Source organism: Mesoplodon bidens (genome assembly GCF_964165515.1).
Source record: "Mesoplodon bidens genome assembly, contig: HAP1_SCAFFOLD_289, whole genome shotgun sequence".
Taxonomy (NCBI): domain Eukaryota; kingdom Metazoa; phylum Chordata; class Mammalia; order Artiodactyla; family Ziphiidae; genus Mesoplodon; species Mesoplodon bidens.
In genome coordinates this window covers 452795-478824 of record NW_027672374.1, presented here as the reverse complement: position 1 = coordinate 478824, position 26030 = coordinate 452795, and the positions used below count along the sequence as shown (strand labels likewise).

Below are 26030 nucleotides of genomic sequence, written 5' to 3'. Positions count from 1 at the left end.
GAGTGATCAACCCTCTCGCCCAGCAGCAGTCGACAGGCAGGGCGAGTCCTCAGGAGGGCACAGAGTCCTCCTGCCCGTGTCCGCTGGGGTCGGGAACACTGGCCACAGCCCCATCCAGAAAGGATGCTCTGTGGACGCCATGAACCACCAAACACCTCACGGTTCTGCTGATTTCATGACCGTCAGGAAAGCCCCGGTGCCCTGCCTCGTGGTGGCGTCCCAGGTACAACCGGGAAGACGCTTGGGCTGACGCAGACCTGGGCCTCTGGCCAGTAAACCGAGGTCAAGGACAGGGTGGGGGCCAGGCCCGGGGATGTGGGTGGACACGGCAGGTCCTATCAAGCCAGGTGCCACTGGACCTGTCTGAACTCCTGGAACTTTCAACTCACATATACGTTCAAGATTGTGATTCAACAGACGCTGGTGAAGAGTCCAGGGTCTTAAAAGAGAACACCCCTGATTATTCATGCAGGCTCAACGTTTTCAGGGACTTCTGTCCATAAGAGCGTCACAGAGTTTTAAAGTTCTATGTACATTTGCCAGAAAGATCTGTCCGACTCCATTCTAGCGGACTCCGCCATCAGTGTGCTTACATGACACTCACTCTCCACCTTTCCTTCTGGGGTTCCCCGCACACCCTGAGAACCACTGCCTATGCCCCAGCAGGGCCAGGCCAAGAGCAAGACCGCCACTGACCCAGTTCCATCCTGGGCACTGCAGTTGACATCGGCGCCATATTCAAGGAGGTGTCGTACGATGTTGAGCCAACCTCTTGCACAAGCCTCGTGAAGGGCACAGTAACCCGCATTGTCGCGGTGGTTCACATCACAAATCTTGTTCTCCAGGCAGTACAAGACCACTTCCTACAGAGAGAGGAGAGGAGAGGAGAGGAAATACCATCAGACCACCATACAGTGAACCTTGTAAGGGTGACCTCCCCATAGCTTGGCGGTGCCCACTTTCAAAGGCATACATCCTTGGGACCAAAAGCCCACCATGGCGCGGGCAGGCGGCAGCATCCTGGTGGGGGGCGAGAGTGCGTGTGAAGGGCTTGGAGATGCAGACAGTGTTCTCTAAGGCTCTGCTGCACCAGTGGCCTGGCCATGGGCAAGTTACCCTTGAACTTCTCCAAGCTTCCACAGGGCTGCTGAGAGGACGCATTCGGATAGCGATGAAAGCCCTCAGCCCAGGGGCCGACGTGACCAGTACAGAGGTGTCACGGCTGCTAACATCTTAGATGACACATTGCCAAGCACAGACCATTCTCACTTGATGGGTCTGTTCAGTCGGTGGCAGTGGACGATAACACAAGTTTAGATAAAAGTATGGATGACCAACACTTAAAGAGAGCTTAAATCAGCCGGAGAACATTCCCCAGCTTAGAGAAGCAGGGACACCCAGGTCAGCTACATCCTCTCGCCCCCTGTTAAGACCCCAAATCAGAACCTGGGCCTCAGATGCTCTTGTCTGTATGGTAAGTAGAGTTAAAGAGAAGCTCGCTCCCTCCATCCTCGAGGAATGACACAAAATGCCTCCAATAACCCCACCCTCTATTTTGCCTCACTCCAGCCTCTCGGGGCAGAATCAGTCTAATATTTTCATATTTACTCAAGTTAATGACAGGAACCTGATACACCACAGGCTGCAACCTCCACATTTCAAGAATCAAATAAAACGTTCACCGCCCCCCACCCGCCCGGAGATGTTCTGTGTCAACACTGTGCATTAGAATCACTGTTATTAACCTTATTTCTTTGGCTTGTTAAAATATTAATATGAACCACTCCCAGTAAGCAGAGCAGGAATTTATTCCATGTTTTATTACCTTAAGAAAGTTTTCAGACACATCGAAAGCATTTGCCACCAGAAAACACGTTATACTGTTTATACTGGGTAAGTCGTGCCCAGCAGAGAGCTGTCAGGTTCTGAGAGCTGGGAGTAGGCAGAACGTGCATGTGGCCCAGCACATGGTCTGCTGGGTAAGGGGTATGGGATGGGGTCAGAACAGGCCTCCTTGTGACATCTCTCAGGTAACTCATCTGTTAAACCTAAAACGGGGGTCATTCTAGCCGCCCGTAAGTGCGAGATGGGTTCTGTAAAACCTTTTATGCCCTTTGGAGGACACGCCAATCAAAGGTGACCGCTCACTTGGGAGCGAACTAGAATGTTCCATTTGCTTACCACGTGAACCTAATGGGGCATGCTGGTAAACCTGGCCATCGGTGCCCCGTTACTTCAGGTCACTGCAGCAGCTCCCTTCCAAAACAAGAGGAGGAAGAGAAAAGGCACGCCCACGAATGCGTTTCTCCGTTTACATCCCAACCTGCCAGAAAGCCCACAATCCTCTGGGCTCCCAGGCCACCTGCCCCGAGCCCTGGTATCCAGGACACCGCATGAAGCTGCTGCTCTTTTAGCAGGCCCTCACTAGCCAGACTTGAGTGGACGGCTGCAAGCTAATGAGTTGTGTGCCCCAGCCAGGGAGAGGCCCTGTCACGTGGCTCTGGGATCAGTTCTGAACGCCACCAACTGCTGTGCACAGATCAATTTACTCAACCCAGGGTTTATTTGCTGTGACAATCATGGCCTTCACCTGGAAACCTTCGTCATTACTAGGGCGGATTCAAGGGTACCTAGAAATGAAAGGCCGTCCGAGCTGATGGGTAAGTCAACTCTCTTCTCCTGGAAGATGGCAGCAAAGGCAGCAGTAGCCCCAGGGCCAGGTCAGACTTTTTGCCACGGGCTGTCCTAACTCAACCACGTTGATCCCACTATTTACACGGTGCTTCTCATTTCCCCAGATGAGGACGTCTTCTGTCACCCACAGGAACCCAGGAGATAGCAGGAAAGGAAGGTAGTACTATCCTCATTCAACACTTGGAAACTGAGGCCCAGAGATATTAAACCCCAAGTTCAGTTAACATGAAGTACTAGACCTATAACTCAGGTCTTTGGTACCTGGTCAGCTGGGAAGATTCAAAAGGCCCAAGAGGGCCCCAGTTAGAGGGATGCAATCCAGCTGTGACGAGCATCCCACAGGCCTTCTCTGTTGGGGGTCAAGTGGGCTAACTACACTCTCCTAGCTACGAGGGTGATGGCCTCTAAATGGATGGCAACCGTCGCCACCAACACTTTCTCTAACTGAAAGGTGAAGAGGCGGGGCGAGTCTGTCGACGCAACACATTCCTTGGTTTATTTTCTCCGCTAGAAATAAACGGGAGTGTCTGAAGGGCAGCCCAGCCATTCCCAAGCAAAGTCAAACTGCTTTTGTCGGACAGCTCTCTGTTCGGCGGCTATAAGCCGAATGCCATTACCCGCAAAATGTAACCATAAAGGCCATAAGCCCGACGTTGTTAATTAATTAAATGCCTCATTAACTTTTTAAAAAACATGACTTATTCAATTCATAGAAAATTTAACCATCACCGCTAAAGGCACAAGCATGTGGTGGCACACTGGCGTTTTAGTCTAAGAAATAGAAGCCTTTTTCCCAGGAGGGAAAGGTTTGAGGTCTTTGGCCACGCAAGTGATCTGTTTAACGCGGATCTGAAGCCAGAGTGTGTTTCTAAACTTCCAGAACCAGATTATCATGACATAAAGCTCAGACAGCCTTTATACTGCACATGGTGTCTTTGGCTAAGCAGAAGAAAATAACCAAGAATGCTGAAGACAAAACTTCAGGAAAACCCTCCCAAACCGCACCCTTCTCTGGTTCAGCAAACTCTCCTTCCATTTTAAAAGGTTGAAGCTGACACATCTCCCAACTGGGCCATCATCCCAACATTTAAAATTCTGCCCAGAGAAGTCCCAGAAAGTTGGGTTCAACGTTGAAAGCGTTCATCTACTTGTCACAATGTTCAGCATCAACACTGGTGATCTGTGTAATCTACATATTGAAATTTACATTTGAAGAAAAAAACAAATCCGAGTGTAAACATTCCCAAGGCTTCCTGTGCAATCAAAGGCCAGGTAGCCTAAAACAGTATGGATCAAGTGCCCCTTGGTCCAGGCCTCAGAGCCACCAAACCAAAATGGAAACTGTCTTAGAGGACCAACGAGGGTCTTTTGACGTCTCTGGTCCCAAAGGGAGGCTGCTGGAAATGATGCCGAGTTCACAGGTGGGGCTCGGAGCCCCGCCCTCCACGGCGGGTGCAGCAGCACCCCGCCCCCCCATCTCCAGCACTTGCTGGAAGCGGGAGTCTACTTTCTCAACCCTAACCCAAAAGTTGGGGTGAGGGGTCTCCCCCCCACCTCCAGCGTTTGCTGGAAGCAAGGAGACGATCTTCTCAACCACGGGGGGTCTAGCTCAGCACTTTGTGCAACATCTGCTCTGTCCTCCTAGGCGCCCGCTCTCAGCTCTTGGGAAGCCAACTGGGTGCTCCTTGGACTTCACCTGCAAGCAACTGTGCCAACTACCAGAAAGTGCTCTCTAGCTAATGGAGAGGTCTCCAAGAGACGCGGAGATATAAACAACAGCACATTCAACCCACAACAACAACAAAAAACACCCCCAAACTAAGCAGAGCCCTAGTGCTTCCAACTTCCCACCCCCAGTCATGCCTTAGGGCCAAGGCAGGCACACTTCGAAGGGCTCACGGCGCTATGGACCGGGGTGGGGGGACACGACGGGAGACGGGGGATGGGGGCACAGAGCTGGCTGAGGGTGTGGGCGCCAGGGCTCCGGGCCAGCCTGGGTCCTGCCACCCCAGTGCTCAGCCACACCTCCACGCTCAGCCTGCTGAACCGCCTTTTACTGTCACCGTTCAACTCCCAGAGGGCTGATGCCAGCACAGAAAAATGCCTTTGCCCTGTGGGCTATTACATCCCGATTGCTCCTGACAAGTATGGTGGGGGAACTGCACCGGGCAGAGACAGTCATGTGTCTCACAGAGGTTTTGAACTGTAAAAAGGGCAATTCCAATGTGAGCCCGTCTTGCTGAGGAGCGTGGTGGGCTGTGGAGCACTGCTGGATTGCTACCTGTACAGGTATCAGCCAACCCCTCTGAGGCTCCGTTTCCTCATCCGAGAGTGGGCTAGTACTCGTTACTCCCAAGTGAAGATGTTAAAAGGGTGAAAGGAGTTACTACAGATCACACGGGCTTAGGCAGACATCAGCTATCTTTCTATGTTGCTCTAGCAATAGAGGCCATCACTGTCATCAGCCGTGCTGGGTTGGGATACAGCAGTGTGGACAGGGAGTTTTGTGCAAGGCTCAACCCCTGCTCCCCGCCCAGCAGCCCTCGGCTCCCGTGCCCTCTGAGAAAGAGATGGCTCAGGTCTGCCCCACTCCCACCCCTACTCTGCACAGACACTTCCCACCCGCTACCCCACAGGGGCATCACTCTGCCCCAAACAGCACAACTTATTAGAGCTAATAACTACTCTCCCTCTTGCTATTCAGAATCCAAAAGGGCTCATTAAAATTCCCCTGGTCGCCAAGCCCTGGGTTAGGTCAGATTTTGTATCAGAGATAAGTGAGCCAGACTGGCCGAAGCAGCCTACCTGCCTGAACGGTGACGGAACGTCAGAGAGGCCTGCCTTTCTTTTCACACCACGACTGAACAAGCCACCAAAGAGCCCGCAGTGTGTGCAGGGCCAACGCAAACACCCTGCTGGAACACCCAGCCCAGCCCGCCACGTGGAGGGGGCTGGGCTCTGAGACCCGCCCCCCCATCCCCAGCCAGTGTGTCCCCCACCCAAGGAGCAGCAGCCGGCGGATCCTGATCCGGGGCACCCACAAGGATGCTCACCTCGTAGCCAAGCCGGGACGCCTGCTGTAGGAGGGTCTCGCCCGCGTTCTTATTGACAATAAGTCTCTGCGCTTCCGGTGACATCGGGCGGGACTGGGTGGTCTCTGGAGGGGAGCTTGAGCACGTCAGCTGCGAGGCCTGGGAAGCTGGTAACAGTTGCTGCAAACGGTCCAAGGGCTTCTGGTCCTGCTTGGCCGGCGAAAGATCATAGTCGGAACTGGGCTCAGGCCGCTTTCAAAATCTCCGGACGGTCACCTATCACGAAACCAGGCAGCGCACACATTTCAGGCCGTCCTTCCACCGCCCGCCTGGTTCGCCTCCTCCCTGAGGTACAAACCTGAGTGGAGGAAAGCACTTTTCCTCCTCTCTGTCTGGGGGAGGCGGGGTGGGGGGCAGGGGGTGCATTTTTACTGGCTGGAAACCTCACCACCACCCAGGAGACAGGTCCCCTAGGAAGGGGCAGTGACGTTCTGGGGGGAGGGGTTCAGGGAAAGGAAAGCTTTGTCCCCAGAAGCAGAGAAGTAGGCAGGCGGGTGTTCCTGCACAGGCCTGGGGGCGGGGGACAGCCAGGGGCAAGAGGTACCTTGCCGTCCGCGTTGTCCACGTAGGAGTCCCCTGGCAGCGGCAAGCCCCGCCTGGGCTCCTGAGGGATCAAATGCTTGGTTTTGCACGGTCGCTTCCCGGATGGTTTCTCGCTGTTGTCGGTGTATTTCTGCGGCGGGGGCGAAGGCTGCCAATCCATTTCTTCGTCCACGCACAGCACATCTGTCAGGGGGAGAAGAAGCGGGCGTCACACAGTTGTAGCCGGTGAGGAAAGAAAAGCCCATTGTGAGCACGGATCGTTGGAGCAGCTTCAGTTTCTAAAGATATACTGATTATGTTTTCAAAGCACTAATATTTTAATTATCCCACATTCAACCGGCAATTAGGCTAACCCACGACACGCCAAATGGCAAGTCGCTTCAAAGGGCCGCAAGAGAGGGCAGAAGCCAGCCCTTCGTGCGCTCCCGTCCCCACCCGTGGGGGGCCTGGGGGCTCGGGACAGGGCGACTGGGGACAGCCTGAGGCTGGAATGAGGGCACTGACAAGCGCCCGGGCTCACCCAAGACTTCCCTTGCTGCCCAGCCGCGGGCTGGGTGATGAGGAGCAGCCCAGGAAGTCGCGCTTCCGTCTCACTGTCCATTCCATAAGGAAGTGTGCAGGCTGAAAGGACCCCATGAAGAAAACTCCCGCTCGCCACACGCTACTCTTGTCAACTTGGATGGCGCTCAGGTCCCCTCCAGGGCCGTTTCCCACAGAGGGCGGGTGATCCACCCTCCAGAAGCGCCCCCCGCCCCGTGCGTACCCTGTTCATTGTCACTGCATTTAAGGGACTCCTCCAACCAGCTTCTGTTGCTTTTGGCCTCTGCCCTTTTCCTGCCAGGTTTCTCTTCGGAGATGCTATTGCCCTGGGGGGTGACCGCAGGCTGAACCGCCTGGGTCACTTCCTTCCTGCCCTACCGGCCAGGTTTGCTCTCTGCTCCCGCCGTTCTCTAAGGTGCAGCAAGCGGCGCTGCTTTCTGGGATGGAGCCCTGTTAATTCAATGCACACCTCAGGTTCTCAGCTCACTATAATGTGGCTCTTCTAAGTGGTTAGAGGAACTGTTTGTCATTTCTCTCTCAGGCCAGTCAGCTAATGGAGAAACAACTACAAATTAATGAAGAAGCCCCCCGGGGCAGGCCGGGGGGGAAACAAACTGTCTTACACATCACTAACGGGTGGGGGAGGGGAGGGGTGTGGTCACTGTGTTGGCTGGAACTTGTCACCAAGTCTCGGGAGGGGGCCTATTTGCCTTTGGCCACCTTTGGGCTCCAGCCCCGGCACCTGGCTTTGGGGGGGTGGGGGGTGGGGAGGTGTGAGTGGCTCCCCCCAGGGCTCCAGGGTGGGACTGGAACTTTCCACTGCTCCGCCCCAGGACTTCCGTAGGGTGCCCTGCGGGCCCGAAGCGAAACCGAGCTCACCTTTGGAGACCCGTCTCCGCTTGGCTTTCAGCAGAGAGTCCTCCGGGAGCACAGTGGTCTCAGTGTGGTTCCTATCGCCAGACACCTTGCGCTTTCTGTTCAGCCGGAGGGTGGGGCTGCGTGACGCGTCCGGGGACTCTCTGGGGGGCTCCGTGTCCATGTCCTCAGGAAGATCACTGTCTTCTGGGGCTTTGAAGGGGTCAGGTTTGCTTCCATCATAACACTCCCCTAGGGGAGGGGAGACAACCCGGAAAGGAGGGAACAAAGGTCACCAGGAGCAGGCAGGACCCCCATGCCCAAGGCAATCTGCTACCAACAGACCACCCCCCCCCCTTTGGAGACCAGGGGCCTCACACGCTGGAAGCACAAAACCCTCAGAAAGACGTCCCAAAGGAAGGACAGCTGAACACAACCAGCAAAGAAAGCAGAAAATGAGGCGCGTAGCCCACTCACAATCCATCCTTCAAGGGTCAAGGTGAGGCATCTACACCAGCCCTCTGTAGGCATGTGAGATAACTCCCTGACTGCTTAACTCTCCAAGGTGGCTTACTCTTAAAGGGGGGTGAGTGACCTCACAGTAAGATCCAACCCATCAGGGCGGAGCTACAAATTACTATGGAAACAGCTGCTAGTAAACAAAAAAGGCTGATGTCATCAAGAGACCAAATAGCCCCCAACTGCCATCTACACAGACATAGCACCAATGTTCACTTGGGTCAGCAGGGGCGAGGGGGAAGAAAAAGGGTAGGGAAAGAATGGTGGGAGGCTGGGCAGCTGGGGAGACCAAGGGAAGAGGAGCCTGGCCAAGGGAAAGGAAAGGCTTCCCGGTGCACACACAAGGGTCAAGGGCAATTTCAAAGAACTCAACCAGATTGCTACAAGTCCGTCTGTCCTCTTTCCACACCCGTGGGGGGAAAAGCATTTCACTGCCATCGAGGGGCTGCTCCTATTTCCTGTCTAGGAAGAAGGCCCTCAGTGACACCAGTCACCCACCTGGCAGGTCTCCAGGCCTTCCTTCCCAGGCAACAAGCATCTAAGGACATTTCAAAGACAAGACTCCAACCCCCTTCATGGGGGGTGGGGGGCGGCGGGCAGGGCTGAACGGCTCACACCCCAGCTCCGCCTGTGCTGCTCCTGCCCCCTCTGCTCAATCTAGCATCCACTTGGGGCTTTTCCTCCAATCACTCCAGCCTAACATCACTCCTCACTTTTGCTCTAGCCAAAGAAACAGTTCAACTGCTTTGCCAGTCACATTGTTTCTAACACACAAATAATTCCATAATGATCACTGTGCTGTTAAAGAGTTCCCCGAAGATGACCCTGTGTCCATCACCGGCCGGGGGTGGGGGTGGGTGTATGAGTTTGGTATTTCGTTAACACCTGAGCTAAGCTCCCACAGCCCGTTTTTCTAGATGAAATCATGGACACAACCCTCACATGCTGCTTGCATTCCTCCTCCTCTCCCTAGACCACTTCAAGTATCACTCCCACTTCTGCCCAGCCGGCTGGTCCCCTGATCAGCCTCTCTTGGGGGCATTCCCAGCATTTAATGGCAGTCAGTTGTGGGGATGAACCTCACCCTGGCCTGGGCTAGCCTGACCTGTGTTCTCAATGGTGGAACACACTTAGCTTTTCTCCGAGGGTATCCCAAGGTGGGACAGGTCCCCATCTACTCTTGCCGGAATGGTGGAATCACCCCAAACGCGAGGGTCTCCTGTCATGGCAGCAGGAGAAACCCCAAACTCCTGGCCTGTGCTTACGGGTGATGCAGCCCAGGCTGCCGCAGGCCCGGTGAAGACGGCGTGCTGCAACTCTCACTCCGGCTGCTCTGTGACCCTCTTAAACACTCGGGCAGGAATGGCGCCGCTTTTCAACTCGGCCCCCTTCACTTGTAAAGTGGGAATGTTACTGCTAGCCTCCCTCCAGGGTGGGCTTCATCATCACGGGCCGGGCTCAGCACAGAGAAAGGCTGGAAAATCCCTTTAACCAAAAGATGCCAAGACTTTCAGACCAGCCTGAACCTCAGGCCTGAAATGTAGGAAATTTTAAGAGGTGAGCCCTGCTGGTCACACCACCGGACTTCTCTGGTCCAATCAGCCTTCCCTAAAAGCTCCGTGGGAGGGGATCCACGGAGGAATGGAAGGGCTACCTTAAGAACCCCCATGTCCAATTTGAAAGTTTCTTCTTCCAAACTAGGTCCATCCACCCTTCCCCCAACCCCGGAGCCTTTTAGGGCAAAGATCTCAATTCCCCTCAGATAAGGCCCCCCAAGACCTTACGCTCGTGTGACCTTACCCAGGCCAGTAATAACCCTGAAGGACACCCACCCCGACTGCCCAAGAGACCCATGGCCACCAGCTATAGGATAGAGGCTCCGTGTCACTTGGAGCTTCTCAAAGACTGTTCTAACCACGACCCACAGGAGGACTACCCTCGAGGGCAAAGGAGATGGGGAGATAAATAGACACACGGGGATCCTAACCATCAGGCTTTGCCATCATTGCTACTTTTGGCCCTTCTAAAAGTGGGAAGCCATGTGCCCTTGGTCACCCAGTCTAAGCAAGATGTGAACGTGGTCCCTGCAGCATGGTCCTATGACTCACAGCACATATATCCCAAATTCATTATGGTTGTACCATAGCATCACCTCACAGAAGCAATCACCACAGCAACATTTACAAGTCACTGTGGCAGCAAAGCACCCTCACCACGGTTGAGCCATGCCCAGTGAGGCCTAAACAAGGTGAGAGGGTTCTGAGTTGCTGGAAGGCTCCCCAGGATTAAAATCCCCTTCTCTGTAGCTTAACTCTAATAGCACCTCCAGTCAGGGCTAACCTTGTTAAAAGTTACACCCGCTACAGAAGGAGTGCAGGGGATCTCTGTTCCAAAGTAGTTGACAAACGTGCAGGTGCTCAGCTGGAAGAGAAGTTCCCTGAACAAAGAAGTTTCATGAAGCCCCTTGACTGAGGCTTCCTCCAGCTCCTGGCCAGGCACTGCCACTGAGCAGGTCCTAGGCTTGTCCCAGCCAAGTGGTTGGCAAGGGAGATGGTTACTCCAAGTTTGAGAAGGAAGGGACCAATGCCTCCTGGCCCCGCCCCATCTTCAAATGCCACTGAGGGTTCCTAGTGATGAACTTCCAAGTCTGAGGAACCTCCAAACTCATTTGGTGAACTTCCAAAATAAAAATGTCACTCAGCCACCCATGTGATCATAAAGAATAAATGAGTATCTCGGCCACTGTGTTTTCAAGTTAATTCCTTTTTTAAACAAGCCCCTAGCAACAAGATGCACCCACACCAGGACAACCAGGTCCACGCAAACAGCACCCACCACCTTGGAAGCTCCTGGTCCCTCCATGGGTAGGGGCTGCCTCAGAAGGGGGAAGGCATCTTGAAGGCGTCCTGGACCCTCTTTGTGACCCCTGCCCGCCCCAAATCCCCGCCCCAGCTCCCATGTGCTCACAGCTCGGCTCTCGGCCACACCGACACCCATGAGCAGGACCTGAGCCCATATCAGTTCAAGACATGATGGCCCAAGAACAAGAAGGCCCATTCATTTCCAGCTGAATGGAATGAACACCTGCTGTGCCTTGGATGTGGAGGCCGCAATAAGAACAGTGGCCCCTTCAGGTGACCTTTCCTGACCAGCTATTTACAAACCCCACGTCTCTACAAGACAGAGGGTGGATGGGGAACCCACCTCCGTTGCCCCAACCTTTCAAACGGAGCCCCTCACCTTCCCCAACCCTTCTCCTGCCCTCCCATGGTGGCGATTCATGGATCACTGGGCCATGTCCCGGGTGCTCCAGGAAGAGACCCGTCGGTCGGTCTGAGATTGGAGGCAGGCGGTGGGGGGAGGGGGCTTTCAGAATCATCTGGGGCTCAGGCCCTGCTCCCCATCAGCCACACCGAGTTCTCGTTTCCACGCTCAGCAGGAACGACTGGGAAGGACGCACACAAACGTCTCTGGGAAGAAGGGCGGGTGAGGCCACTGAGACGTGAAGGGCAGCGGCCACCCTGGGTTTGGCCACGTTGCTGGAGAGAAGGGCGAGAAGACTCGAGGCCGGTTAACTGCCCGCTCCCTTCCTCCAGCCTCCCTCACCGTCCACCCAGAACAGGCAGATCCCCTCCTCAGAAAAGCGCATCCCCGTGAACTTGGCCTTGCCCACTTTTATCACCTCTCTCTGAGAAACTTCCCCAGGGGCTGAGTCATGAGGCCACTCAGGAGGGTAAGGGCTGCGTGTCAGCTGTGAGCACAGGCAAGGAGGGAGGCCTTCTTGCTGCTTTACTCCAGGGTGGCCTGGACCCTCCGTTCTTCATTCCAGTCCCGAGGGGGAGGAGCTCGGAACCGTCTACTCCAGGCACATCAAGAGCCCCATCCCTCGGGTAAGGCCGCCACTGACTAGCCACAGAAATCCCCGTCTACGGGAGCCACGTAGGACAAACCGGTCCCGGTGTGGCTTACCCAGACCCCTGGCCACAGGCCTTTGTCTGACCCCAAAGAGGAGCTGGGGGAGGGCAGTGCTCCAAGCAGCAGAGAGAAGCACACGCTGTTGCTGACCACAATTTTCCTGAACTGCATCAGGCACCCACGACCTAAGCGTGCAGGTGAACGCCGACCCTACGACTGGGTCCAAGGGCCTGGACCTCCCAAACGTGCCCACCACCCCCGACTGTCCCGTCTCAGGAGGATGTCACGGCCACCCTGTCCTCGACGTTCACCTAGGTGCCCTCACTCACCATCACCGGTGAGGTTTCCGGGGTCCGGAGCAGGCTGCAGGCCACAAGCACGCACACTGAAGAAAGCGGGAGAAAGACCTCCACTGGCTGCCAACACATCTCATTAGCCCAGGGAGTCTCGAGGGCAAAGCCCGAAGTCAACCCCAGTGGGGGAGCAGCTGATGGGACTGCAGAGTGCGACTCGAGGCAAACACGAGCTTTCTCTCCATTTTGCCTCCAAAACAGAATACACCCCGCCGGGTAGGAAGAACGCCCTCGTCTACCCCACGCCCTTGGAGCGCACTGTCAACGCCTAATGACTGCAGAGCCTGCACAGAAAACAGTGATGCTCATCCTTCTGGTGCCTTCGTCAGCCCTCATCGCATTTTAACGAAACCTCTGCCTTTGGAGGGAGAATCCGAGTAGTCTCCACTCCCTCCCACAGGAGACTGTCACCCTGGAGGGTCTGGCTCTGGCTGCAAGTGTCATTCCACTGCTACCCAAAACCCGGATCCGTACCTGCTACAAAACAGAACGCGTACCTGCGACGCTGGAGGTCTTGCACTGCCATTCCTCTGCTCTGCTCTATCAGACTATTACTAACTACAGGACGAGCATTTCTCCGGACAAAGGAGATGCGTGCCAGGAAACAACACTTCATAGGTGCTTCACTCCTGGATGCCGCAACGCTCAGAAGGACACCCAGCCTTGCAATCCACAGCTGGGAAGGGTGGCCAGAGCAGCCCGTTCTCGAACAGCCAGCACCCCGACGCTGGGCCGTCGGAAGCGTATTGTTTCCTCTCACCTCCCTCGGCACTGGGAGCGGAACCGCCCCGTTCCCACCGACGTGGTACCACACGCGAGCCGCCTGGGTTCACTTACATCTCTCACTGTCGTTCTGGTCGGCAATGGCCTCCTCCAGGGCGACCGACTTTGGCTTTTTGTCCTGACTTCCTTTCAGCCTTTCCCAGTCAGCGGGGCTGATTTTGCGCACCTCGGAGTCTTTGGTCGTGGGGTGGCCACCTTCTCGCTCTTTCATCTCCAACTCTGAGAAGCGCATCACTGCACGCTAGAAAGAGAACGGAGATGGAAAAAAGACACACCTTACCACCAAAGCTATTTCACTGCCCTTACCTTAAAGGAAAGTATCTTCAAAGAAAAGTTTGCCCAAGACCAACCACAATTTATGATACAACTGAGATATTTTAAAATTGAACGATAAAAATGTAAGAGTGTCTATGTGTAACTAGTCACACACTCTTTATTCGTAAAGCCATATGTATGTAGACATATATGTGGTGTGTATGTATAGCCATACATACACTGTGGCATAGAGACAGACATTCTCTTTCGAAGGTAAATAAAACAAAACAAAAACACAACGCAAAGAAAGCAAAACAAAAGCACAAAAGAAAACAAATGCACAATGAATAAAGACGACCATGGCCCACAAACTTCCCTTTGTATATTTGGAAATGAAATTTAACTCAAAAGGTTTATGTAAGATTCTAGTAATAAAAATTTGAAGAACTGACCTCACAGTAAGCAGCAGGTAGACATAAAATACTGTCCTCTTGTAATCCTTCCATCTATGTAATTAAAATGGGCACTCAATGGATCATTTAGATAACTTCATCCATTTTTATAAGCATAAACCAATTTTTTTCTTAACATTGCAAAACAATTTGGCTTTATTTGTCTTTTAATTAAAAGTAAAACATCTTAAGGAAATTCCTATACAACATCTATCATTCACTAGCAAGTTAAATACATACTCTATCCCTTTAAGCAAGGTTTTTTTTTGGTTTTTTTTGTTTGTTTTTTTGGTGGAAAAAAAAAAATTGCACGAATCTCACAGACATGCGGCCGCTACACACCTCCACCAAGTATCACGTAAGGCATTCTAAGCAGCGCTTTTAGGTATATTTGTTAATGTACAGTAACGGCAGAGAAATCAAAGTGATTGATAGGTCAATGTCATGCAGTCTTTTAGACATCCTTCGCAATAATTAAAACTTCCGTTATCGGCATTCGAGTGGAGTTCGCTTAAAATCTACAAAATAACTTAAAGTATCCACTTACGTCCCCTTACTGGACACATTTCAAACATTTAAATTATCCTAAGCTTCATTAACCAAATCAGCCCAGTGTCCTGCCCTATCATACCCCCGGCCCCCTCCTCTTCACACATTAAAAAAACCTGACAACTGGTCAGGCTCCTGAAATTCGGGTGGCGGGGGGGCTCACCTGCAATGCCCGCTGCTCCTGGCTGAGCTGACTGGAGTCTGCGTACAGTCCGGTAGCAACACACTTGAACTGGTCGCCCACGTAACCAGCGGAGTTTGCGATTCTCTTTGCCAGCTTAGATGGCTTCGGTTTCAGAACTTTGCCATCGGTTGATCCTGCCTCGTCAGCTCCATCTTTGGTGTAGGTGGGGGTGACGTCCACACTCGGTGGGGCACTGCCCAGGCAAAATGATTGGGGATCCTCTTGGGTTTTCCCGAAAGTGACCGCAGAGCCGTTGCTCCCCAGGGTTGGCTCCAGGAATGGAGTCGAGACCGGCGTCGCCAGGTTCTCCTTGCTGGTTACCACTGGAACATTCTCCTTGCTTAAGCCGGAAACTGGCTGGCCCGGAGCCTGTTTGAAAGTATAGGCTTTGTGGAAGTCACTGATGCGCCCCAACTCCTCTCTCAGGGCAATGAAATCCCGGTGTGGCCACATTTTACTTTTTTATTTTTAATATATGTTCACATGTTTCCATAAAGGATCCAAGGTGGCCCATAATGTAAGGACACACAATATTAGCTTTAAAAAAACATGAAAAAAAAAAAAAAGGGAAATCATGATCCTGGAAATGGGTTGCATCCTTTTAAGGGGTGAGAATAACAGAATGAGTGAGCCAAAGATTTGGGAAAGGATCTCACATTTCCAAATGTCCAAATCTTAACATTGCACCAAGTGGGAATGTAGCCGTGGCAATATTAACCTGAGAGAGCTCTATGATCGTTGTCTTTACTCATAACTTGGTTGCAAGGTTATACATGACAGGGTAAGTGAAGGAGGGCAAGTAGACAGGTAAGAGTCACGTCCTGATTCTCAACAGAAGGGGCATCACCTCGGGAAGGGACTCCAGAATCCTACAGGAATCCTCTTGATACACTAAATCTTCTAGGTGGCCAAAGGATCTCATGGGACCCTAGCAGCCAGATGGAACTTAGAGAAGTAGCGAAAAGCTACTCAACTGAATGCAAGATATAAGACTAGGAGCAGGTCAGTGACAAGTTCAAGTGCAGATGCTGTGGAGGAGCAGTTCCCCTTGTGCTCGAGCCTCCTCAGAATGTGCAGTGGGAGGTGCAGTACCTGCTGTGTCTCAGTGACCCTCCAGCCTCTAAACTCATCTCTCCTGGGAAGCTGAATTCAAAAAGTCAATTTAAAAAAAAGATAGGGCTTCCCTGGTGGCGCAGAGGTGGAGAGTCCGCCTGCCGATGCAGGGGACACGGGTGCGTGCCCCGGTCCGGGAAGATCCCACATGCCGCGGAGCGGCTGGGCCCGTGAGCCACGGCCGCCGAGCCTGCGCGTCCGGAGCCTGTGCTCCGCAATGGGAGAGGCCACAACAGTGAGAGGCCCGCGTACCGCAGAAAATAAATAAATAAATAAATTAATTAAAAAAAGATCAAAGTCTCTAGTAGAGAAATTTTATCAGAGCCTAGTATTAAGAGCTGTAGAGCCACAAATTTCCCATGATACAGCCTTAGCAGAGGCTGTTAAGGCAGTGACAGAAAATTTGTACCGAGGGAAATAGCAGAAGAGTTTGCCTACAATTCACGAAAATGATCCCTGCACTTGGCCTGAAGGAAATCAGCAAACTTTATAACAGCTTGTGTATTTGTATGCGGGATTGAGAATGAATTTAATTTTTTAATTTCTCTGAATTATCACATAAGATTCAGAAGATGCTCTCTCTGCCTAGAAGCCACCCCACTGGGATAACTATGCCTACGGAGTTCCTTTGCCTAGGACTCCTACTTGCTAACAGACTGGCAGCCTGGCCCCAGGGCCTGGTCGCTGCTCCCAGTGCAATGGTGGATATGGTGTCAACGGTTGCAAAATCAAAGCCCCTTACATCCTCTCCATGCCTCTGTCCCGCCCCCCACCCCACTCACCATGGATGTTCAGGAAGCGGAAGGTGTCCTGGATGGGAACGTGGTGCTGGGACTGGTCCAGCTCATCTTCCTCATCTTCTTCATCCACATCATTATCTTTCTCATCCCAAGGAGCAGATCCAGTGGATCCTACCCGAGAAACACACACACACACACGAAGGTCAAAAGTGAGGCGCCCACGTTGCACTGTCACCCCTGCAGCTGACCCACTGTTCAAGCTAGGCACTGCCAGCACAGAGGTTCCTCGGGTTCAGTGTGCACCCTCAATGCCAAAGAGTGGGAACCAAGCGTGTTCACCCCACTCCCAGCTCCTCCTACGGAGCCTCAGTGCAAGCTCTCATCCCCTCCCCTATCCAGGAGCTGCAGACCTTACTCCCTTCTCCTAGAAATCTTTTAATTCCTACTCTAAACCCCTTTCTACACATTAGCATCCCTTCTAAGGACCCAAGGAGCACAGCTTCTCTCCTTTATAAGCTTACTGGGAAGACAGACCCTTCCCTCATGGCAGAGCCTCACTAGATTCACTGGAGGTCAAGTCTAAATTATCTGGCGCTTAGTCCAAACTTGCTAAACATTGAGTAAATATAGGGATCAGGTGGTATTCTCCTAGGAAAAATACCATACAAATTAAATGATCACTTACCCATCATTTATAAAGAGAACTTAATAGCCTTCATAATGTCATGTCAACTGATTCTTAGAACAGCCTTTGAAATACGCAGGAAAGATGAGAACCCAGATTTTATAGTGGAAGAAGCTGAGGCTCAAAAGGTTGAATGACTTGATTCAATGTCCCACAAGTAGTGGAATGGAAAGACCGAGGTTTGCAACTCAGACCTTCTAAGTTTTAATCCCTCCTTCTTCTAAACTACCTGGCCTCTCTTCTCAGTGTTGAGTCCCAAGAGAAGTTATTTTTTTATAGGACTCAATACCCCCTCTTCTTTCTAATGCTTTACTGTTCCACTGGGTGGGCAGGAAGACTGTGCTGAGTTTATATCTTTTGTTCTCTGGGTTCTTTCTAGGGACAGGATTTCTTGCTTTATTTACCAGTCTTCAACTTCGTAAGCGAGGCGACTTTCAAGTCGACTATCGCTTTCAGGGTCCAGCCCGGAACCTGGCACACTGTCCACCTTCTCCCCAGCAGCTGGGGCCTCACCTGAGGCTGGGGGATGTCACACACTTGATATATCTTCACTGGGTTCATGGGCACCTCCTTGGTGCCGTCGTACATCAGGTTGAATTCCCTGCTCTTGTTGAGCGCACAGCGGAGCTGGGCCTTCCATTTAGCTGGGTCGGGGTCGTCCACCCCTTCCTGGTACTTCCCCTGTCTGCACAGCCCAGGCCTGAGGGACAGGAAACTGCAGTGAGTGCCTGCTTGTTGCCCAGAAACACTGGAAAGTGTGCCCGCCCTCCCTCATACAGACACAGATACACACAGCCCTGCCTGACCGCCCCATCACCCCAACTCCAATTGACAGAGACTGCAGCAGAAAACACCACGCTGGGGACCAGGCAAGGCAGGGCCTGGGAGAAATTAAGCCAAATGCAAATACAGTCTTTTAAAAAGAGGAGCCTCATCTCAAGTGCTTGTGCCAGCATCATCTGTCAAGACTACAATGGCCTTAATGAAGGGTTGAAAATAAAGAAAAATCTGGAACACGTATACACCAAAATACTCATGGTAACTTCTGGATAGCAAGATTTCAGGTTATTTTGTTTTGTTTTGTTGGCCTTGTTTTTCACATGAATTGCTTATATAATAAGAAGAGAAAGGGAGGTGGCGTATGATATGAAGAATTCAGGCTTGCTGTTCCCTCTCCCTTCTGTCTTTAATCTGATGCACAAATAACTGTTGAAACCAAGTACCCTTAGGAGGAGCAGCCCATAGGAGGGCAGGAAGCACGCTCTGGGGGTTCAGCTGGCCTCGGTGCGAGGCTGAGGGCCTCAAGTCCTAATAAACTCACACCACCTGCCTTTTCCTGCTTCCTCAAACTCCCACACTGGGAACATTTTGCTGGGAACACCAGTGGCTGGTGGCCTGGGCCAAAACCAGTGTGGCCCCACCTCTCTGGTTTTCAATTTCCAGGTCTAACAGGCATTTATGTGTCTGTTCACGGGATATCAGCCCTCCCGCACTGTTAATGTATCTCAGATGTCTACACGTTCTTCAGGGCTGTGACGTATGTGCTGGTGCAGAAAAGGGGGATGTCTTTTGCAGGGGACTCAAGATCAAGAAAACGAGATGGACCGGCCAGACTGCTCCCACTTGATGTTAGGAAGATAAGGTGGCCACGTAGTTAGAATTCTGCAGGGGAACACAGTCTATATAGTCTATGGGTTTGCGGATCCACAACTTTTATTTTTTCAGTAATGCCAACCAAGCTCATAAGAGACTGACATATCATCCAGAATGCCAGTCTACTCGTTTTCAATGGGGGATAAAGCTGGTCAGTGACCAGCATGGTTAAGTCCAATAACCTGGACATAACCATGTATGATCTCAACCAGTAACTCCTGCATCTGGTTTCTAATGACAATTCCAAGAACATAAGACCCACTCAACATTTAAATCCAAATTTTCAGATGACTCCAAAGCTAAATGGAAATGATTTGATATTGAACTCTAAATTTGCATTATCTAGACTATCTCTTACCCAGGTGGGTAACCCAGAATCGACACTAAAAGGCTCCTGTTTTCCCAAAAATCACAGGGCATAAAAATGAAAAGCACTGGAAAGGCAAGACCCCCAGTGAATTTGCAAAGCTGCTCTTGTGTCTTTTTCTTTTTGACCTTGAAGCCAGGAGAAATTCTAAAAATACAAATGTATTCATTTTTAAAACTTGACTTTACTGAATATTGTTCAGATCCCCAAGCCTACAAAAATAATTTTATTTTTTTAAAAATGCTCCCTGCCTCAAAGGAGTTTACAATCCCTTAAAGGAGACAGATGAGTCAATACATTAGCAATATAGATACTATGTGAACACCAGTAAAACTGCCTAATCCATAAAGAGTCGGGGGGGAGGTAGGGTTGGCCAAGTTGATCAGAATTTATGATTCTAGGGCTGAATCTTGAACATGGGTAGAAGTTAACCAGGTGAGAAGCGTGGGTCACGATACTCTAAGCAGAAGAAGCTTTATGGGCAAAGGCAGAGGCTGAAAAGCACAGTGCTTAGGGGACCTACAAGCAGTTCAGCTTGCGTGGAGGCAGCATGAGATGAAAGTCTGGGCTTGTAAGCAGGAACCATGCCAAGGAGTTTGGACCTGATTCTTAGAACACTGAGAACCACTGAGAGATTTAAGCAGGTTGTGATGCGATCAGATTTAAGTTTTAGAAAGAACCCTCTAGCTGCAGGACTGAAGAGGGTTTGAAGGGAGGCAAGGCATGAAGATACTTCATAGTCTCTGCATAACCCCTAGAATAGTGTCACTAGGGTCTGGACTAAGGGGGTGGCAGTGGGGATAGAGGACACAGGTGATGAGCCGTTAGAGACGCTGACTTGACAAAGCTTGAGGATGAACTGAGTCCTTGAAGAAGGTGAGAGAGAAATCAAGGATGATTCCCTGGTGTAGGGTTTGGGAGACTGGGTGGGTGGTGATGCTGGCCACTGAGATAGGAGCAGGTTTGGAAAGATGATTTCCCTTTGGAAATGTCGGATTTCAAGTGCCTGTGGAAGGCCTAGGGGAGAAGGCCCAGCATGCCCAGGGCAGTTGTTTATCCCCACTCACCTCTCACATCACCTGAGGGGCTCTCCCTGCCTGCCTCCAGCCTGGAAGAAGGTCCACCAGATTACTGACATCTCTGCCCTGTGGGCAAGGACCAATTTCTTTTCATTTCGGTATCCCTGCTCAGGCTTCAGCACACAGTAGGTCAATGTGTATTTGTTGAATTGCCTCAAATTTACAGAAATACACTTCTTGGGGAATGAATAAGTTGCTATTACAGATGGAAGACCAGAAAAACAGCTATGAGCAGAAGGCCAAGGAGACACTGCAGAAAGTGCCGGAGGAGAAAATGCGTGCAGAACAGCAACTGCAGAGCAAACAGGTGTGGGGATGCTCCATAATCCTTGGGGCTGGGACCCCTGGGGCAGTCTGGGTGGCAAGGGAGCCAGCTGGACAACCCCCTGGAACCCCCAAGGCACCACCCCCTCCTCCGATCTCCCTCAGCGGTCCCTGGCTCTGGCCGAGCACAAGTGTGAAGAGTGGAAGAGCCAGTACGAGAGCCACCCCCAGCAGGCAACTGTCCCCTACCCTGCCAGCCCAGTAATCATGAATGCCGTCTTCCTTCTCTTTTTCACAATGTGCTACATATGGATTTTTAAAAAATGAGATTTAGGGAACTCCCTGGTGGTCCAGTGGTTAGGACTCCATGCTTTCATGGCTGAGGGCATGGGTTCAATCCCTGGTCAGGGAACTAAGATACTGCAAGCTGTGCAGTGAAGCCAAAAAAACAAACAAACAAATAAAAATGAGATTTAACCAGCTTTTAAACCTTTCTAACAATATTAGTACTCTCTGACTCTCCAAATGCACCTTTTAAAGTTGATTTAATTTATGGAAAAATCACCCTTCATACTTTCCCTTTCTTTTTTAAACCTCCCCATGGTAGTGTAATGTAGTAGAAGGAGATTTGGCCTGGGAGTTTGGACACCAGGGTTCTAGCTGCAGTAACCCACAGTTACACACGTTATATTATTAAAGAAAAAGTAACTTACAGAAATGTATGAGGTCATTATGCACATACACACAAATATATATTCACTCATACATCCATAAAAAAGTAGTCTGGAAGGTTCTATAAAATGTTAAAGGTGTTCATCCCAGGGTGGAGGAGATATACGTTAACTATATTACCCTCTTAAATTTTTACAGTAAATATATATTACTTTTATAATTTAAAAAACCAAACTTTTCATTTTTTTTTTTTTTTTGTGGTACGCGGGCCTCTCACTGTTGTGGCCTCCCCCGTTGCAGAACACAGGTTCCGGAAGCGCAGGCCCAGCAGCCATGGCTCACGGGCCCAGCCGCTCCGCGGCATGTGGGATCCTCCCAGACCGGGGCACGAACCCGTGTCCCCTGCATCGGCAGGCGGACTCTCAACCACTGCGCCACCAGGGAAGCCCCAAACTTTTCATTTTTAAAAACCTAAAACATGAAAGAAAACTGGAAAACCAACAAAATTTTAAAAAATCCCTAAGTCTGAGGCAACGATTTTTTTTTATCCGAGTACAAGTGATGAATGAAAATACTAAGAATGGTGTGTGACACCTTAAAGTACAGAAAAAAATACAGTAAGGCAAATAGGCATTAAGATAATAGAATATAAAAAGTTACCCAGATATATTCAGACAATGGACTACTATTCCCGTAATAAAAAGAAATGAATTAGTAATATGAACTACACGGATGAGTCACAACAACATGAGGAGCCAAAGAAGCCACGTGCAAAAGGGTACTTATTGTATGCTTCCATTCATATGAATTTCTAGAATAGGAAACACTAATACATAGTGAAAGCAAGCATGTCAGTGGTTGCCTGATGCCAGGCCTGGGAAACGGACTGTAAAAGGACAAGAAGGAACTTTTTGCAGGTATTGGAAGTGTTCTGTATCTTGACTTTGGCGATGACAATATAGATATACACATTTGTCAAAACTTATCAAATTACATGCTTAAAATGGGTACACCTTGTTGAATGTAATTCATACTTCAATAAAGTTGATTTTAAAGTTACATTAAAAAGTCACCGATGGGGACTTCCCTGGTGGCACAGTGGTTAAGAATTCGCCTGCGAATGCAGGGGACGTGGCTTCAAGCCCTAGTCTGGGAAGATCCCACATGCTGCTGAGCAACTAAGCCCGTGCGCCACAACTACAGAGCCTGTGCTCTAGAGCCCGTGAGCCACAACTACTGAGCCCGTGTGCCACAACTACGGAAGCCCACGTGCCTAGAGCCCATGCTCCACAACAAGAGAAGCCACCACAGTGAGAAGCCGGCACACTGCAACAAAGACACAATGCAGCCAAAAATAAATAAATAATAATTTTAAAAACAACAGTCCCCTAGATGTCTGAGTGAGATGGAGTTCCTTTAAGCTTTCAGTCCCAGCTCTTCTCTGAAGCCTCCCCTCATGCACCCTGGCAGCATGGGACCACGCTGCATCTCTTTAACACCTTGTATTTATCGGTTCCATTCAGATTTGATGCTTGAAAAGTTTTGTATATTTTATGTCTATCTTCCATTAAACTTGGTTCCTCTAAGGCAGGAACAATCATCTCTTTCATAAATTGAGACCATTACAAAAACAGAATTATGTTCCCTTTCCTCTCAATCAGGGGAATTTGAAGTAGGATTGATGAAATCCTGGAAATCATAAGCAAAAATGTCATTTCTGCATTTTTATGGCCAGAGGGTCCTGTGTTTTCATCAGATTCTTGAAGATATCACAAGGCCCAACCATGTTAAGGCTCTCTGCTTTGAATCCATGTGCTTTCACCCAGCTCTATGGTACAAGGCACCCTGCCCCTGGGGCAATCTGTCTGTGGTCCCTGCGAAGATGATAAACCCACATCAAAGACACTTACTCCTCTGCATGTCAGTAGACTCTACCGCCATCTCTTCCTCCACAACGATGTCACTATCGCCATCTTCAAGATTCATTTCCGTCTCATCTAGAACACTATCTTCTTCCTCTTCCTCCTCCTCATCTTCCTTGGAAACATCCTTTAATGTGGCAAGTAGTCTGTTGTAACCAGAAACTTGTTCTGGTTCACTCTGTGCTTCACTTTCAGAACTTGAAGTATCTATAAACTCTCTGACTAAAAGGAAAATGGGGATTTTAAGAACAAAAATTATATTGTTCTTGTTGCTACCCCACGACTATCATCAGGCCCACAGTGGAACCAAGTTCAGACTTTTCTAAATAAAAACTAGCTTTTCTGCAAATATGCAACCCTATCTATTCAACCAAACCTAGCACCAAATTTGTTTAAAACAGCTAATCTAGCTATGATTCTAGAAGCGCTTCCTCTTCTTTGAACTGCTAATGTTCCACATGGGAAGACAGCAAACTAAACACATGGAGCTTTAGGTTATAAGGCGATCTAACCTATGTGTCAGACATCTGGCACCTTTAAAGGAGCAACAGGAAAACTTACAACAAAAAAGTGTACTGGAGCTTCCCTGGTGGCGCAGTGGTTGAGAGTCCGCCTGCCGATGCAGGGGACACGGGTTCGTGCCCCTATCCCGGAAGATCCCACATGCCGCGGAGCGGCTGGGCCCGCGAGCCATGGCCGCGGAGCCTGTGTGTCCGGAGCCTGTGCTCCGCAACGGGAGAGGCCACAGCAGTGAGAGGCCCGCGTACAGCAAAAAAAAAAAAAAAAAAAAAAAAAAAAGTGTACTTTATTTCTGAGTCTGTGGTAATGAAATACGACCTTTGATGATTTTGCACTCTATTTTATGTTAAGCAAACATGACATTCCCTCTTAGGATTCACCAAGAGCCCTCTGGTAAGCCTCCTTAACAGGTTCTAACAGGCTAATCTCTCAGGACAGTTTCATACTCTAAACTATATTAGTTATCACAATGGCATTTTAACAGACATCTGCACTTAAAACTAAGCAATATTACTAAAATATAGCTTACATCTAAAATCAAAAAGAGTGGAAACGTAGCCAAACTTTATTACCATATATAATCTTAAAAGTAACAGTCCAGAATCTACTATCATAAAGAAGGTATAAAGCATTACCAGTTGACAAGTCTGTGCTTTTGCTTCCTTTCTGGAAACCCTGAGAAGAAACAGGCAATGTTAAACTTTAACTACTAGTATGTAGCAATTAGGAAAAGTCTAATGATACAACTTTAAATGAACATGGCAGACTATACCGTTATAAATACATTATATCTATTGTCAAGTAAAAACTCCATATGCATTTGGACAGTTTTTGGAAGGATATGCCAAATAGATAATAAGAGACGAATGAAAAAGTCTAACAAGACCACATGACAAATACTACAGTCACACAGTAACAGGCTTGCATCCAAAAGATGGGAAATTTGGGCAAATAAAAGCCCTCGGGGTTCACCTTTTCTAGCAAATTTCTTAAGTAGACTATCCCTCTAACTGTTGAGAAAGCAGCCCAAAGGGGTGGGATGAACACTAAGATCATAACTGAGAGTCTGGACACTTCTAGAGGAACCCACAACTACCCAAACATTAGTTTCCTCATGCTCATTGAATAGACAGGTGATGTCGAGGGTCCCAAGCAATTCTTTTTTTATTTTTTTTAAACTTATTTAATTTATTTATTTTTGCCTGCTATGGGTCTTCGTTGCTGCGCCCGGGCTTTCCCTAGTTGCGGCGAGAGGTGGCTTCTCTTGTTGCGGAGCAGGGGCTCTAGGCTCGCGGGCATCAGTAGTTGCACCACCCTGGCTCAGTAGTTGTGGCTCGCGGGCTCTAGAGTGCAGGCTCAATAGTTGTGGCGCACGGGCTTACTTGCACCGCGGCATGTGGCATCTTCCCGGACCAGGGCTCGAACCCCTGTTCCCTCCGTTGCCAGGCGGATTCTTAACCACTGCGCCACCAGGGAAGCCCCCAAGCAATTCTTTAAAAACATATCAAACGAAAACAAGCTTATAAAATCTCTGCCCAGTCGCCACACAGGAGGCGTGCCGTCTAGCATAAAACCACAGGCTCAACAAAGGGTAGGAAGACCGGTGAAGAACCCCATCTCAGGCGGGAAGCCGCCAGGATCCCCGGGCGAGCTAGGCCGGCGCCGGGGCAGCGTGGGACGCGGCGGGAGCTGCCCTGTCACTACCCCCGGGGCACCGGCGGACCAAACGCGGGGACACGCGGGCTCCCACCGGGAAAGGACGCCGGCAGCGCCGGTCCCAGCCTTGCCTCTCCATACCTGTCATAGAAAGGATGCTCCTCGCCGAAATCCCTTAGATGCTTCTTCTGCTTTTTAGTTAGGGAGTTGAGCAGCTGGCTCTGGCGCCGGCTCCGGCTCCCGCGTTTGCCCATGGGGAAGACGTCAAGTCAGCCAACCTCCAAGAATCGCGTTTTTCACCTGGAAGTAGTCTCGTCAACCCACTCACGCGGGATTGCCAACGGCGCTTTACGGCGGAAGCAGGGTGCCATAAAGCAGACCCGCTTTACGTCGCGCTTGTACGACAGGCGTTAGAACTTCCTGCTTCCCATCCCGCCCCCTAGCGAGGCTCTTTGGAAGCACGTGCACGCATGCGCAGCTTTTCTCTGAGCCCCGTCAGGCAGGCAGGCAGGCAGGCAGGGAGGCTTCGGGCTTCCCCAGGTGGGTAAATGGGTGGGTGTACTTCGTGCGTCTGTTTTGGCTGTGAGAATCAGCCTGCATAAACGTGTAGTAACTGAGATGGTTGA

The 26030-nt window shown here is 50.6% G+C and overlaps 2 protein-coding genes across 2 annotated transcripts; both read right to left on the bottom strand.

Moving 5' to 3' along the window:
• Positions 1-49: 49 nt before the first annotated feature.
• On the bottom strand, positions 50-15187 carry LOC308610304 (BCL-6 corepressor-like; the record flags this gene model as incomplete). The annotated part of the gene is given in 9 exon segments (XM_081259488.1): positions 50-265; positions 594-863; positions 5748-5981; positions 5985-6002; positions 6331-6512; positions 7749-7976; positions 13349-13535; positions 14002-14055; positions 14714-15187. Coding segments are annotated over 9 exon segments (1863 nt in total).
• On the bottom strand, positions 15175-25752 carry LOC308610296 (interferon regulatory factor 6-like). Its single transcript, XM_081259485.1, has 4 exons — positions 25546-25752; positions 17677-17972; positions 16630-16758; positions 15175-15271 (listed from the first exon to the last, which is right to left on the bottom strand). The coding sequence occupies exons 1-4, from the start codon at positions 25656-25658 to the stop codon at positions 15189-15191; spliced, it is 621 nt and encodes a 206-aa protein (XP_081115611.1). The 5' UTR covers positions 25659-25752; the 3' UTR covers positions 15175-15188.
• Between the last annotated feature and the right edge of the window lie 278 nt (positions 25753-26030).

Coding starts and splice junctions, on each gene's coding strand:
- LOC308610296 (XM_081259485.1), bottom strand. CDS start 25,658: ATGGGCAAACGCGGGAGCCGGAGCCGGCGCCAGAGCCAGCTGCTCAAC. Junction 17,973..25,545: donor GAGCATCCTTTCTATGACAG/GTATGGAGAGGC, acceptor CCTGTCCCTCAG/GCCTGGGCTGTGCAGACAGG. Junction 15,272..16,629: donor CCGCTTCCTGAACATCCATG/GTGAGTGGGGTG, acceptor GTTTTTTTAAAG/CTAATATTGTGTGTCCTTAC.